The following is a 17,509-nucleotide window of genomic DNA, read 5'->3' on the forward strand; positions in this document are numbered from 1 at the left end:
TTTCGATATCAAATATAATAATTAATTACCAATAATCAATAAACTATTTTTTTTCTCGATTCGTGTTTTGTAAAGTAGAATCAATAACTATTTAAAATTCACCTTGATCCGAGACTGGGTATGGGACAAAACAACGTGTAGAAGTATTTTAAAGAACGAACCCCGACATATTTAGCCATATCTGTGAATACTGAAGGATTCATTTCCCTTGTTGGTATAAAACAAAATAATTAATAACCAGTAACTTATTGATTAATTGATTTTTTAAAAATTGATTCATGTATTGTCTACGCCAATGAATAATTGTGCGAAGTTTTAACTTGATACGAGAATGAGTGTTCAAACTTTTTTACCAGTCAGACAGGAGTTGATATGAGCTTTGTAATGAAAAATAATAAAGACCGAGACACAAATGAAATAGTTGTTTGTTTGTTGTTTAAATACGCGTCAATGTAACTGCAGGTGTGTTTAATACTCGCTTCATTACTGACAAATATCACGTTTAATCATTGCATCAATCTGTTTTCCACAACGAATTCTAGGATGCAAATTTGGCCAAGCCTAGTAGGACTGCTGTAGAGTCTTCATGTTTCTAGAGATAAGACGCTGTTAGCCATGCTAAGTTCTAGCTCTACTAGCATATTGTCTGCACTTAAGACATACGACAAACAAAAAAGGTATGGCTTACAAGACATCAGGTAGACAATCTCCACAATTCAAAACCACTCGTTACAACCAAGTGCTGGGGAAATATCTAGTCTAACACACACGCATTCTTCCTGGTTCTGGAGAGAAGATAAAAGAAGAAAAGGGGGGGGGGGGGACAAGGCGAAAATAAAAAAGGAGAAAAGGGGGGGGGGGGGTCATTGAATGATCTGAAGCCAGCACGGAGAGAGAATAAATAAACAGGCGGGGTTTTGGTGAGATTAACTTAGCATAGATATGTCGAGTCAGGAGCTCAAGTGGCTTTATTATTCCAATGGCCACAGACGAGGTTGTGCTGACATAAAAACACACAAAAACTCCAAACCGGGGGCTGGGCCTATCCAATACGTCTATTTGTATGTGTGTCTGGCCATGTGTCGAGATTGTGTGTGGCTGGGTCTAGACATTTGTATAGATTCACAAACATCTCCGGAATCAAAGCTCTACAGCGGTGGCTGCACATATTCATGCCACCACGAAAACGTGAAGTTTTCCATTCACTGCATGGATCAAAGAAGACAAACAGATTCACTGCACACGATACATGCCATTTTAGAATCAAGTGTTAGCTACTAGAACGTTAACTGCCTCAAAGACCTAGTCAACTACACCAAGACAATTTAGGCAAAACATCATCCAACGGCAAGTTAGGGATGACGAAACAGATTGTTCAACCAGCAGACGTCTTTGCCTTTCCCTTCATTATCTATCTCTTCATCCTATTGGTCTATGGGCACTTTCCATTTAGTTCTTTCTGTGAGAAGGTCCATAGTATAGTCATGGGAAGTAACCCACTAAATGTAGACTCAATGCTAAACAACTTGAATTGCAGAGTCAACACGTTGTCTGCTGGCCAGAGAAAGAAGTGCAAGGAGAGAGTTGTGTCCCTAGAACACCAGATCTTGTGCTACTAACAGACGTTTAGAACTTGGCGCTGTGCTGAAGGAAGCTCACAGAAGGAGCGCTATGACAACAAACGTTTGCTTCTATCCGTCAGACTCGTTTTTTAAAAATATTTTGTGTGTGAATTAAATAGCATTTGTTTTTGTTTTTTTTTAACTAGCGCAACTTGCATGTTTATAGCACGTTCTTCTTGCTGAAGGAGTATTTGGGAGATTTTCTTAGCTGCCTTTAGGCTCAGCAAACAACTCTGCTCGAATACGAGCACCCTTGATAGGAAGCCAATACTCATTCTTAGATAGTCAAGCGGTTTAAGCCTCTCGGCCACACAGCTCGCCTCATTCACTACTACTGAAGCGGTACCACAGTTTCACCGATGCCATTCTCACTAGTTTATTGACCACACATTTCACCGGGGCATCCGTTATTACAGCCAAACAAATTATAACGAATACGTGACCAGCGGAGAAGCGATGACGCGGACACGTGACTAGCTGGTTAAGATGATAACTACATGATAACATGGATTTAAGGTCTCGAGTCGAAGCTCAATTTCGACGTTCACAGCCTGGGCCGTTCGGTCAATCAAAGCTAACCCCAACGGACTCGTACAAATGTTCCAAAGAAAATCACCAAGTTTCACCAGTGACTGTGTGTGTTCTAATAATCAGCGGAAAACCCCAAGGGAAATACTTTATTGGTGCTCAGTCATGGTACAACGTTCTCCACGCTAGCCCCCTCCTCTCTACTACTCCTAGGCAGAGAATGAGAGTCCACGCGGCCACCATTGGAGCTTCACCGCGAGTCTTTGTTTGGGCTGGCCGTCAACTCTTGACTGACCACAATCTCTCTCGGCCACGATGACCACTGTTTGGAGATAATCAGCAAGACAACAATGTCAAGTAATAATCTAGTCACGTAGCCTACACACAATGGACATTTCGTACTGAACAGTTGGACCCATTGCTCAATCATAGTAGCACAAACTAAAATGGAAAGCTAAACCAAAGATCGTGAAGAAGCTTGTGAAGGACAAATGTAGCTCCCCTGAACATTGTAGCTAGAGCATTACACTAGCATAAACAGTTCTAAAGTCAGTGCTAGAGAAATGTCATTGTTTCAGTTTGATCCATGATCTAATGGCTGGGTCCAATGTACAAGAGCACAAGCAAGTGTAAGCGATGCAGGACTAGTCGTACAGTACATACTCTAAACAAGGGAATGAAAATGCTCCATTCAAATCTTGGTCAGAACAATGATTCAGATTTCAATGCTTGGAACACAAGGACATTGATCGCAATCTCACTCTCTCTCTCTCTCTTCACGTGACAGGGTGCTCACTACAATTGACTCGAAGCGACCCCCTCCCTTTTCTTTCTACTCCCACCGGTCATTTGGAGGGCGATAATTAATGGTCTTGAACTCTCGGCTTTCTTCCCTTCCCACCCCCTCGTCCCCAAAGCGCGCGCCCGTGCATGTGTGTACGCCTGCGCGCGCAAGTGTGTGTGTGTGAGCTAATGGAGCCGAGACAGGCCAATGTTTGCTGTTCGTATAAGTGAGCGGATGATAAGAAGTGCCTGCCCATTGTTAGCACCCAATGATGATACGGCTACGTGCTTGGACTAGACGAGTGGAAGATTTATTCCCACAAATCACATTCTCATTTGTAATTCTCGTGTTTCACAAAGAGATGACAAAACGGGGTGACGTTCAATCACCACTTTTTTTTTTTGTTGCGCCGCCATTTTCTGGGGTCTCTGTGTGGGTGTGAGAGTCAAAGGAGAAAGAACAGAGAGAAGGAGAGAGAGAAAGAGCGAGAGAGAGGGCTTCTGAAAGACAGCGAGAACAATGCAGCGAGGGGGGTTCCACATCAAGGACGACTAAGCTGTATAAATCTATATATCCAAACTATCCGAACATTTCACAACTTGGCACCAAACCAAAGAACACTCTACAGACTTCTGTGCTACTTATCTTGTTCAAGACTATTCATTACAAATCGTTATCACAATCGACTTTTAAAATGATACTGCAAACTGATTCACTGCACAAGAACAATACATCTTTAATGAATTGTCATTAATTTCGATAAAACGGTTACAGTAACGAAATTATATATATAACAGAAAGTAAGTCACACATTAAGGATAAATACTGAATTAATTTTGTTATTTCTCCACAGGCAGGCCTTTGAAAGCCTTGCTTCAATAAGACATGGACTTACAATAGACTGAAGAACAGACATAATCCAATGCTTTGTCTTAATTGAAGAACAGATAGAATCCAATGCTTTGACCTAATTGAAGAACAGACAGAAGCCTATTCTTTGAGATAATCCTTCCAAACATTTCCCCATCAAGAGATCCAAGAAAATCAAAAAATATATTTAGAAAAAAAAAAGTCATTGCTTAAACAAAAACAAAAAAAGGGTTGGGATGCTACAGGCTACTTGCAACAAACGCATGGATAATTTCACAAATTTCAAGGCTAGCCAACAGCGAAAAGAAGTTGGCCAATGCTCAAGGGAATCAACCTAACAAAGCGAGATAGCCGTCTGGGACAGTTGTTCCAGCAGCTGACCTTAACGCGTTCTAAAACATCTCCAGTTCCCTCTCCTTTCTCCTCATGGGATGTCATGTAAGGTCAAGTGTAAGAATTTTAGGGTCAAGTCTGGTCACTAGTCACACTTTAGTTGTAGGTGTAGCTCTCTCTTTCCATTAGGTTAGAGTTCAACCCAAGAAAACGTAGAGTGACAACTCTTTCTGATCCTTATCTTCTCTGACCCCCTTTTTTTCCCTAGTACAATGTGTTATTTCACTATTGGTAACTTTTTTTTTCCACACTATTAACAGTTCAGTTTCAATGTTGAGATGAAGAAAATGTCTTATTTTCTTTCCCAAAGGTAGATATAGTTCTATTTGTTACATAAACTCGTAGGCGGCCCCTGTGTGTCCGCGGTTTGGTGAGCAATGCAATTAAATAGCGAACCTTTGGGTAAACCAATAGTCCAACGAATGCTCGGATATCAGAAACAATGAACTAGAAACAATCGTAACCCAAAAGTCCATCCTCTTAATACTAAATATACATTGAAAGCATGCGATCACTCCCATCCAATGTTCGAGGTCTTACTTGTCGCCTGTCTGAATAGTGCACAAAGACAAATTGATAGGCTTGAATTCTAAGGAAACTTCTATAAAATAACAAGAACCACTGGCTATTAAATCATGTTTTTAAAGACAAAAAAGACATACTAGCTGTTTCTCTCAACAATAATAAACATTTTCGGTAAACCATTAGTAGCTGAACACAAGAAAGCACATGCATTTGTATATACATATTGCTAACACTACAATAGCTGTTATGTTTTCCATTCCTATTGTTGCCACGCCTATTATGTATATTAATAGGACATACTAAATACGTTTTTAAGTACTATTTAAAAATGTATGTGGGAAAAGGTTAAATTAATAAACCACAAAGTTCGCTATCAGTATCTTTACGTGCTACATGCTACGATCAAATGTGGTTTCCAACAGTTTTTGAGATATGAACGTGACAGACGGACAAACAGACTCGCAGCTTTTCCCTTTAGAGGACCACTGAAAAAAAAACTGGATACATGGAGACATTTTCTGTTTCATTCTGAAGGATCTTAAAAGGTAGTTTGTAGAGTACTTCAGGACCGTAAGACTTGTATGATGGTTGTACAGTCTACAGTAGCACTTAAACTGCGCTAGCTAATCTGAGAGACGTGTGTAATTGGAGATTGGGGCGAAAGTGGAGGGGGGAGGTCCTCTCGTCCTAGATGAGTTGAAAGTTTCAAGGAGTAGCTCTCCCTTTCAGTCAACTCCATTTATTCGCTACGGGCTTTAGTGCACTACATGCTACCTCACACACACACACATACATACAGTCTGACTTTCAACTTGTACAGCTCAACCCGATGCCAGGCTGTATAATCAATGCTAATTACCGACAACAAGCCAAGACGATTGCCTCTCACTCTCCCTCTCTTACTCCCACACCCTGTCACGTGAAGTGCATCCCTTCAGTCAACGTGAACTTTGTTCTCTGCTTCACGTTTCTAGAGCTGAACTTATACCAATGTCCTTTTTGTGCTAGACAACTTCACATGTCTTCACATCCATGCCTCTCTTGCCCGAGTTGGTTAGCCCCAAATCTGGGCGAGGACTAGTAGATACACGTCCCAGTGTTCGATCTAGTTCCGATGAAGGAATCGGTATCAACTTAACACGTACACCGTTCAGCGTAGATATTTCTAAACATAGAGGTTCAATTCAAATTTGAAGTGAAAATGTTTCAACTGGGTTGGAAGGAGAGAAGAAATGTGGAGGTTAATTGTTGCCATTACAGTGAAGTTGATTTAACGAGTTGGAGAGTACGGGAAGTGAATCACACACACACACACTCGCTACTACAGACTGCTTCATTCCACTTTGAGAAGTTGGGGGCTCGATCGATGGGAGTGAGCGAGATAAAACAAAAACACTTTGATCCTTTCACGGGCAGTTTTAATAGAGTTTGTCTTTGCTTTAGGCCCTCAACAACCAGCAATAAAAAGCCCGTGCGTCGGCTATGTGCAATTAGCCCGCTCGACTGGAGCCATTAGCCGCACACAACTAAACACTTGTTAATTGCTTGAGGGGGGACCAGGAAGGGGGGGGGGAGCGGGCGAAGCGTTTTCATCACCACACCCAGGCAGCACCACTTCACGTGGCCTATCGGGTCTATTACCCTCCTTTGTTGACGGCGCATGCTGTGGTGATGGGGAGGAGGCGGGAGGTGAGGAGACTAAAGTAATCAGATTAAATTAACGAGTACAGGTAAAAATCGGTGGTACAACGGTACCAACCTAGGCTTATTATGGTAAAGTGGTTACCAAAGTGCGGCTTCATACGCTTAGGGGTACGCGAGGATATTCTAAATAGTACACAGAGTTGGTTATTAGAATGCTAATTTAGCCAATACGTGAATAACGTCAATCGTGTGTTTTTTTTTTAATCTAACAGAGAGAATACTGAATATGCTGACCGCCACCACCCCAACACACCCACATAACACGTCTCCAAAAAAAAAAAAAAGAGATATTATAATTCTTCATCGAGGCTAAACACTAACCTAGGAAACATGTACAAAATCTTTACGGCTCAAGCGCAGGCCAAGCGTTGAGGTTACATAACAACTACTCAATGGTGTTTCTCTTTCGATAGGCAACCTTGGTGGATACATTGCGCCCTTGGTGGAAGCTTGACTTTATTTCAGCTACTATACAGGAGACTTGCTAAGAGTACACGAATGAACCATCCCCGCTGTGCACTGGACATTGGTCGAAGTGACCAAAAGTGAACTAGTATTGGAAAGATTGTGGCAGCCCAGGACAACTTGACTGTTAACAAATGGAGAAGTTGTGTGCCAGAACACATTAGCCTGCACTACAGCAGTGTTCCCTAAACCAGACAGAATCAACCCGGAAATGATCCTATTACTTCTTTTTCCCAATTGACAGCTTGGCTTCTAATCGATTTTCACTTCCTCTCGGAGGCGGGGAAGAACTGGTCATCCTGTAAAACCAATAATCGGACCAAACACACCAACTCAACCCCAAGCCCTCAATTGACAAGATGCTCTTGTAATCCCACCGACCCCCCTCCCCCTCCCAACACACACACACTACACGCGCACACATAATAGACGTCCCTACAAAAACATATTTGTGTGTTTCTTGAAATATAAAAATGAACATTTTATTATTACCCAAGTCCATGTACCAACCCTACTAAGTATCTGTAAGGGACTTCACTCTCTGATCTACAGTGCGGACTGGGACATTTCAACTGGCATATTCTATTTGACATTATAGTGCACACTTAACGCAGATAACTGGACACGAGGGACATGGGGCAGTGGGTCAAGTTCATTAACACAGTCATGTTTGGACCAGTGGTTCCCATACTTTTAAGTCACAACCTACGTTTTAAAGCAATTAAAATGATCTATTTTAAAGCATCATATGTCTGCAAGTGTAACTATTTGGGCTGATTTTATCTGACAAGTTCAACCCCATATCCAGTATTTCCCGAACTGTGTTCCACGGAACACTGGGGTACCGCGAGCTCTGAGTAGGTGTTCCATGAACTACTGGAATAATTAATTAGTAGGCATACAACTTAATTAATCTCTTAGTAAATGTAGAAAAAAACAAGATGTGTATAAGTTCTTCTTGATAACAAAATAAACTGTAAATCAAGAGTCTGAACTTTGAACTGATCTAGATTCTGACTGACACAAGGACCAACCTTTTAATCATCTCTAGACGAGTCTGAAGAGTATTAAAATATTTGAAAAGAAGTTCTTATTATTGTACTTGAGTTTCTATGGTTATTACATGGGGTCTTTACAGTGCTACCTGTGTGAAGGTTTTACTTTGTACGTTGTACCAATGTCAAAGTCTAGAAAAAGGCTTGGCGCTACATCAGATGTTAGAATTCAGATAGCTGGTATCCATGTCTGATGTCAAGATAAATATTTTAAGTTTATACTTGGGAAAAAAAACTTAATTTGGAATATGATTTTATTATTCTTTTTTATCTAAACAAAATAGAGAAAAAAAATCTTGAAAAAAAAAAAAACCAGTGTTAGGCTAAATACTTCAAATGTGCAAAGTGTTCCTTTTTGAGGAAAAGTTTGGTAAACCCAGCCCTAAACCATGGCTTCTACATAACAGTAGGTTGTTGACTTGAGTTAGTCTCTGAAGTTTCCTCTCCACACAAAGAAAATGAGCATGCTAGTGCAGTGCAGCTGTAGTTTTCTTATTGATTTCTTTCCTTTGCTGCTAGTGGGAGGCGAGGGAGACAGACAGAGAGAGAGAGAGAGAGAGAGAGAGAGAGAGAAGGTGGCAAACTGACTTAAAATATTGTAAAAAAAAAAAATGAAGATATTGTGCGTTGATGGAGATGTCCCAGGGCTCCCCAGCTATTGAATGGGAATTTCAATCAGAGCTGGCGAGAAATGGAATTTGTAAGGCCGCGCGTTTCTCCCTTGGGCTCACTCATCAAAGCGAAAGCCACCGTGGAGTGGTTTCGGTCGCGTTTAAATGTAGAGACAATTTGACTTGCTAGCCCCACAGCCCGGCCCGCAACCCAGTCAGTCTCTCCCTCCCTCTCTCTCCCTCCCGCTCTTTGTTCAAGCCCATTAAATACAAAGTAACAGACCCAGTGTGCTATGACAGCTACGAGAATGATGTGGAGATTAAGAGCTCGGGTTGGAGGGATACCATGAGATTAGTGCGACTAGAACCAGATTTGGCGGCGGATTGAATCAAACAAACTGATTTTATATCTTGCTGGGGAGTAGCCGCACTGCTCGGGAGCACGTAGATCTAACAAAAGCCTTAAATTGGCTCGAGGCTTAAACAGAGCAGTAAAGTGTTAGGTCTCATATGTATGTTCATTGTGGCAGCAATCCAAGCTTGTTTGCTGTTGTTTTTTTTTATATTATTATTCAAAATGAATATAGAACAGCTTCTCTGACATTGAATAAAACAATTTCTTTCAAAACACATTCTTTGTTTTTGGCAGGCAGGAGATGGTGGGTGAGGGCGCTAAAGTAGGATTAAATGAATACATGGATGCAATAATTGGGGGGGGGGGGGGGGGGGGGAGAATGCAAATATTAAACTTAGATCTGTCCACTGGTCAAGCTACTGGTCAATAACCTAGCTAGCCAGACACCCATAAATGACCCTCTGTTTCATTGCTCTCATTTACACATTTAAAATAACCACGAATAGACAAACGCAAACTTCCACCTATTCTGGAGCATGTTTTAAAGTGATGTGTAACGACCATTGGAGCGGACAGTGGGCTACCTCCAACTTCTGCTACATCAACCTAATCAATTCTATTCCACCATGTTCTCACTGTTGAACGTCGCAGGCTTTAGTTAACCTCCGCAGATGCATGAACATGAAATTGTGTCTATCCCATTAAACCGTGTGCACTGAACAGATGTGTGTAAGAGGGCCCTGCTATGAGAACACAGGTAAAAGGAAGAGCCTTGTGTTGATCATATAAACACCTGCTAGTGTGTAGCCCGGTGCAGCAGCAACTCCAAGGTGTGAGGAGATCTCGGGAAAACATTCAGCCCGCCCCCCACCCCCACCTCTCCCGGATCAAAGAATGATGGGTGTCGCCGGGTAGAGGCAAAGTGCCTAAATGTCAAGTTCTATTGATTACATGCCACTACAAATAGGTTATATTTTTTTTTTAAAGATCTACAGTGATATTTGAAACTAGCCGGTGTATACACAAACCAGATAGGAACAACATCAACAAAATGATGACAACATTCCAGTAAACAGTTTGTCTAAAGCAGTTTAAGAATCAGGTGCAGTTTAATGGCAAACATGATAGTCATGACTAACGAAAACAAAACAAAAAAGCAGAATATAGCTACAGAATCTTCTTGAGGATACAGGGAAGATGTCAGAGATATCAATACACATAGAACAAAAGTAGTCTGCCATTGTATAAGTGTGAATGTGTAAACGGGTTTACCCAATTTATTTTTTAAAATTTCCATTCATAGACTTATACATTATACTAGACTTGAAACCGGAAATAAATTCTTATCCGCGATTGATCTATTCACAGACCTATATATAATATAGAGAGAGATTTTATGTACGTAAACTCTTTTTTCAGGCTCTAAGGGAAGTCGTCCCAATCAATCTTCCTGTCTTACAAAAGTAATGATCTTTAGTTTTCAAAGTTTAGAAATAATGTAAAATCATTTCTCGGATTTTCATTCAAATATATGAAACAAAGCCATTTCCTGTTTGTTTCCATTGAGATAATGTTTCAAAAATCCTAGATCGAAATAATTGATGTTAATATAAATCATCTTATGTACATTTAAATAGATTGATTACCTAGATCTTTCTAGATTATGTATCTAAAAATTGCAAAATAATAATTATGAGACGAGAGTACTCTTATTTATTATGTTCATTTACTAGATCTAGGTCTAAAAATTAAATTATTTGTTACATAGGTTAGGGTTGAAAAAAAACAACAACTTTATTTCTTATAACTACTTTACAAAACAACGCCTTGTTCCAGCTTTCTAACAAATTTTCACATTTTTTGTAGTGCTAAAAAATCTCCAAGACCAGTCTAGTATAATATACAAGTCTATGGTTTCATTCTTTAATAGAGACACAATTAGTTACTTTTTGTCTATATTTAGGGCCCTCCAGTTATGGGAGGATTATTCAACTACGGTCTCCGCCATGATCTAAGGAACATATATGCCAATTTTTATCAAGATTGGTGAAACGGTTTAGATTTTTATTCGGGACATACATATATAGGCCCTACATGTACATGCACACGCCTTACTTTGTACTTATATATATATTATATATATTTTTTTCAACTAAAGAGATGAGTAAATAAACATATTAATAAAACGACCAATGCTACCTAGCAGTGAGCTACAATAAGAACTTTTGATTCAAATATCACTTACAGCAGTGTCTCCCAAAATGGGGGTACGCGTACGCCCTGGGCCTGGGGTACGGGAAGACTTTGAAGGAGGTGCTCGCGTTGCACCTCATTAACAATGCTGATTTTTTAAAATACCCAGTTATTATGTTCTGTTCATAAATTAAAGTGGGGGGAGGGGAAGCGAGGGGTACAAAAATTACAAATTATAAAAATTATAACAGGGGTACACATAGGTCCAACGTTTGGGAAACACTGACTTCCATGAAAGAGTAGATTAAAAAAGAAACAAGAATCTCAAGTTGTACTAAACTGTGTCAATGCATTCAGTGTTGGAAAGTGTAAGCGGCATCAAAGAGAGAAGGAAAAAAAAAACACGTGGTGAATAAAAAAGAGATCTAGGCACGCCCCTGGCGATGACCAAGAAAGAGGCGGCTACGCCACTGATACGTTATTTCCAGCCCCACACAAATTAACATGATCGTCTTACCTTATCGTCTCCGCTTTCCACATCACACTGCAAAGAGGAAACACAGAAATGTCAAAACTCAAGTCATGTGATTCAAGGCTCATTCTAAACAAATAACTCCAACATGCCGACACAGTTTACACGACTTCATTAAACCAAGGTTTTTGTTTTACCTTACATGCAGTCATTTACAAGCAGATTGTCTTGACAAACAAAACAAAACAAAACAAAATAATTACTTTTTTTTTGTTTGCTTGCGCTAGGAAATTAATGGGATTTTTTTTTTCATCTTTTATTATTATACAATAGAGGAAGTCTTAAGAACATGCAGAGGTCTAGGTTAATCTAGGTTTTTCTAAGGAGACGATAGCGGTTATGTTAATCTAGGTTTTTATTAGGATAAGATCGGTTTATGTTAATCTAGGTTTTTATTAGGATAAGATCGGTCTATGTTAATCTAGGTTTTCAAGAAGAGAGCGGTCTAATTTCAATCGAGGTTTGTCTAAGGAGATGTGAGAAGAGCAGAGTTGATCCACTGTTTAAGAAAGTTTTACTTTTTTGTTCTTATTTGAAACTGTTGAGAAACTAGTGCAATCCGTTAGGATGGCATAGTAACAGTTCTGAGCTAATGCTTGGACAATTCTATGTCCATAATGTCCACACTGTCCAGTCGAATCCCAGCAGTCCAACGAGTTGTGAATACGATTCAAAGCAATGTCTCTGGGTTAGCGTCCTGCTAGCGTTCACGCCCAAGCTTTCTCTTCACTGGACTAGCAAACTAAGACAATAATGACTGTTTACTTTCAATATACACAGTTTGAAGAAATGAAACATTTCACTAACTATCACTATCCACGCTACAAGACAATGCAAGCGAACTCAACTTTTGTTGTTCATTAACATAACACGATACACAACTATTGAGTAGATATAGTGATGTTTGAACCATTATTTCAAATCTATTGAAATGGGGACAAAGTGTAGGCTATGTATATTATTGAAAGAATTTCTTCCGTTTCGTTGACCAGAACGTATACTAGAATGTTTATAGAGTTTCTTCTATTACCAGACAGTCACTTTGCTTGTTAGGACACTCATAGACAACATAATGTATTCTATCACAGTGATTTAGTCAACGGAATTTGAGGGAAAATGACGCCGATTTAGGTGGGTCAAAGGTCGGCAGCTCTGCTAGGGCATGTGCTAAACAAAACCAGCACCTTGTTACTCAGAAGCTTCCTCAACTACGCATGCTATGCAGACATGTAGACTGAGATGTAATGCTGGCCAACTCCCAACTCTAACTACTTCTTGAGACAACTTCTCTGTGTCTTGGCCTTCAGTCCAATGCTTACCCAACTCTAACTACTTCTTGAGACAACCTCTGTGTGTCTTGGCCTTCAGTCCCATGCTTACCCAACTCTAACTACTTCTTGAGACAACCTCTGTGTGTCTTGGCCTTCAGTCCCATGCTTACCCAACTCTAACTACTTCTTGAGACAACCTCTGTGTGTCTTGGCCTTCAGTCCCATGCTTACCCAACTCTAACTACTTCTTGAGACAACCTCTGTGTGTCTTAGCCTTCAGTCCCATGCTTACCCGGCCTATCGATTGACTGAGCACAAAAAAAAAAGCTCCTCTCTAAAGTAGAGGCTTTTCAAGCTTTTAGGCGCTCGTTTGAGCCTCTCATCGGCCAATGGGTTTTCTTTTAGAGCAGTCCAACTTCAAAGATCTCCGAAAAAAAATGAGGAGGGAGAGAATGAGAATACTTTTAAAAACAACTCCCCTCCCCACACATTTTTTTTCCATTCTGGTTTTACTACCATTTGAAATGGCCATTAAAATGAAGGTATTTAACACAATCAACCTTGATAAGGTTACAGAAATGGATGGATGCATTAGTTACGCGAGAAACAGTTTTACTGCTAGTCCTACTGCTGGTCTTTTTTTTTTTTTTTACCTGAGCAAGCTAATCTCCTGGCTTAACATTAAAACAAAACACTGCGATTTAAGGACACATCTCTTGTTTGGGCAGAAACCAACACCTTCCACCCAGGGCAATAAAGCTGCAAGGCTCAGCTTGTTGAAAGAACAAAACCCGGACCGATGCACGTATGCGCGCGGGCACACACAAGAAGGAATGGACGGTGAAACAAAAAAAAAAAAAGGGGGGGGGGGCGGGGGGCGCAAAAGAAGCGGTTTCAATAGACCGCTCGAAAGTGGACCAACACCAAAAGCTAGAAACGGTGCCTAATCTAAACAGTGAATAATTGAAGGATGCGTCTTTCATAAGTTGCCAGGGGAACACAAAGTCAATGTGAGTGAAACAGACTATCAAAGGTCGTCAAAAAGTTAGTAGTTTAGTTTGACTCGTCCTATTGACCACTAGCGCCAGAGACTCATTCACGTTACATTCAGATCTCACACAGACATCATTCAAACTTACATTCAGGCTTCAGAATACATACCAGTTTGGATTCAAGAAGCGTTACAGACACATTATCAAATAAACACATCAGTAAGACAAAAAAGGGTGCGGGGGGTTGCGGTATGAGCACATTAATCAATTGGTATCAGTCATATTCAAGTCTTAGGAATGAGCTTTGTGTAGTACTGGGTCACCAACATGCACTCAAAACAAAAATTACCACTAGTAATAACCTAATTATGTATGGAGTTTTAAAAAAAACAATGGAGTTCTATTATCCCAACACATCTGCCCACAAAAAAGATACATGGCATTCCAAAGGTATCAAACTAGTTCGAGTAGTCCTTATTCATTATTGAACTTGGCTCTAAAGAAAACTAGCTTTAAAGGTATAACTAAGCGACAACTCTACCCCTCATGGCCAGAGTGCTATCAATGGGTAAGTGTTCACTTGTCAATACGGTAAACCAGAACGTGATCCCCTGATAGGAGTCCACAGATTTCCATGCTCTGTCAAGAAATCAATGATTTGTTTTGTAGGAGATTGTAATAGATCGAGCTGTGGGCCTGGAAGTCTGCTGTACAAAAGATACCACTGTCATGCCCTAAGACAGCAAGCATGGGCTCTAACTGAATACGTTTTCTCACTCGAGTGATTTCAAGAGCTATCCAACTATGTCAACACAACTCCTCAGAGCGCTAACTCGCACCCCCCCCCCCCATTTCCCCAGCGTTGCTGTCCCTGTCTCCCAGCGGCACGAGGAACAAGCGAGACGTCGGTCTAGCCTAGAGATTAAAAGACTTGTGAGACTTAGGAAATGAGAGATTTAAGACAGTCTTAGACGGCCATTAGTTTGGCAGTGAAGTATGGACGGTACTTAGACCTACAGAACAATGCTACTGGTGACGCGTCATGATCAATCTTGGCGCCCTGACATTAAACATTAATGACACAAGAGATGTACATCTACTTACCACGTATCCTTGCCCAGATCCCGAATGTGTACTGGCCTGTGGGAGAAAAACCATGGACAAAAAAATAAAATGAGCAGGGCATACTTTAAGTTATTTCCGAGTAATCTATTCAAGAACTACTTTGTAACAATTCCAAGCGGGCCCCACTAACCTTTGTAAGTGGTAAACCCTTTTATTGACACCCTTCACTTAAAATGTCGCCCCCCTCCTTTTTTTTCCCCCAAAGTGAACACAACTAAAGTACCGGATCAATGGAATTGAACAAAAAATCAAACTAGTGATTTAATTAAAACACTTTTTAAAACTTATTTCAAAACAAAAACTCACACATTATAAAGAAATTAAAACTCGCATACAACTGTGCAAAATACACACACACACACCCCTTTGGCTACAAAAATGTACAGTGCATGCTAATGTAGAGAGTATAAATCAATGATAAACCAGCTCTACCCAATTCCCATTCAGCTCTGTGCACTGGTTTAGTGCAATGAAAGTGAAGTATTAGCCTAAGTTGTTGTTGAATGTAAGCTCTTCGTTTATGCTATCATTTTTCTTGGACGCGTCTGTGCACACTTCAGCCGACAGCAGCAGCCTAACTAGATTTAGAGAGCCCAGTGAACGTGCGTTGTGTGTCTGTAGGTAATGTACTTGACACTAAGATATACACCAAACAATTAGTTGGCCAGACCTGAGAGATAGCCCCCGGGGGGGGGGGGGGGGGGGGGACACAAGACGAGGGTCAAGAGAAGTGTCAGGAGCTGGCAAGGGGGAAACAACCCAGCTCGCCCCAGTCCAGCTAATGTAATTCATCTGGTTCCAAAGAGCATGAGGTTTTCATTAGGCGACCAATTGAGTAGACGGTTTGTTTCTAGGACACTACTTCATTCTTTGGAGTGGCATCAAGTAGGAACCAGAGCGCGGGGACTCACTGCTGCTAGAAGGATGAACCTACTGTGACATGAGGCCTAGTGTCAGGATGTTACACAAAGATTAAATCATCCGAGTCTGAATTTAAATCAAGTTAACCCAAAGTTTAAACCCAGCTGTTTGTTTGTTTTTTAAATATACAATATGAAATTCACGTAAGGGTTGTCCTCTCATGACCAAAGCTACTAGCTAGATCTATAGGTCTAGGTCTGTTTTCTCCTAGTCCCGTATGTTTTCATGAAATCCTCGAGGGCTCCCTAAGAGGCACACACCAAACCAATGTAGAACTGGTGGAGGGTACGTAAGACTAACAAAAAACTTTGTGTGTTTGTATGTGCGAATAAACTAAATCGCTAGGAGCGGGGCCTGTACATGAAATCTAAATGTCTCAGGCCTAAAGATCGATAGAAATATAAAGGTTTCGATTTTTTAAACCGCCGTACTTTGTGAAAGTATGTGGATCTATTAGCTATCCCTCTAGATCTCTAGTCATATTACAGTGTTCAGATTCCAACTAAAAGGCGGACTAATTGCTACGAGGGTGAACAACTGTAATTGTAAATCATAAAAAAAAAAACCTGCTACATTGCTTGCACAAAGCCCCCGCGAGGTAGTCGACAATCAACGCGCGAGACTATCGCGAGATCACATCAGCTCGTTGACGAGATAGCACAAGGGGAGATTAATCTCCTGCTGTTCACGGCTACTGCTGTAAAGCCACTAATACTTAAGGCAAACAGCTAGCACATGGGACTGTACACTGCAGTCTACCTGGAGATCACACTAGTAATAGCAACAGGTTGGGCCGCTTTTAATGAAAACTAAACATCTATATAGAATCTAGTTGTACGTTCTTAGTCTCCTAGAAAAAATGCACGGACCTGATTTTTTTTTTTGTCTACTTGGGAATATATTAGGTGCACACTGTGATGTTGCTAGTTCAGGCTGTCTTGAAGTCAACCAATTACTCTGCAATCGTTTGGGTGTAATTGTTCGGGTGTATTACGTGCAGTTGACCAACAAGTCAAACAAGAACTGGCACATCGATTATAACTAGTGAAGAGATGTAGTCAACACTGATGAACAATTGTATAAGGGTTTATTCTGATAAAAGGCCACAGTAGAAGTCTCTGTCACTAAACACGTCGTTACCCTGGAATGTTCTAACGCTAACTGATTTTTCGGTCTCTAACCCAACATATCCCAAACGTCACTAGTCCCGTTCAATATGCGTCATCTATGGTGCGTCGCTAAATAACTAACCTGTTAGACACCTTATTTATATAGGTTAGTTATTTAGCGACGCACCATAGATGACGCATATTGAACGGGACTAGTGACGTTTGGGATATGTTGGGTTAGAGACCGGAAAATCAGTTAGCAATAGAATATTCCAGGGTAACGACGTGTTTAGTGACAGAGACTTCTACTGTGGCCTTTTATCAGAATAAATTCATCTAAAATATTTCATCAGAGTCGACTACATCTCTTCACTTGTTAAAACCGGTGTTGTATGGTTCTTGTTTGACTTGTTGGTCAACTGCAAGTAATGCACCCGAACAATTACACCCAAAC

At 40.6% G+C, this 17,509-nt stretch overlaps 1 protein-coding gene across 2 annotated transcripts in view; it reads right to left on the bottom strand.

Moving 5' to 3' along the window:
* The window catches only part of LOC106070299 (autism susceptibility gene 2 protein homolog), a 102,597-nt gene that overhangs the window by 24,135 nt on the left and 60,953 nt on the right, over positions 1–17,509 (bottom strand). For both annotated transcript variants that reach the window (XM_056005416.1, XM_056005415.1), the window contains exons 4-5: positions 15,005–15,040; positions 11,623–11,649 (exon numbers count right to left, since the gene is read on the bottom strand). In XM_056005416.1, the coding sequence (XP_055861391.1) occupies positions 11,623–11,649; positions 15,005–15,040 (63 nt within the window). The remainder of the gene's footprint in view (positions 1–11,622; positions 11,650–15,004; positions 15,041–17,509) is intronic.

Source organism: Biomphalaria glabrata, chromosome 12 (genome assembly GCF_947242115.1).
Source record: "Biomphalaria glabrata chromosome 12, xgBioGlab47.1, whole genome shotgun sequence".
NCBI classification, from domain to species: Eukaryota; Metazoa; Mollusca; class Gastropoda; family Planorbidae; genus Biomphalaria; species Biomphalaria glabrata.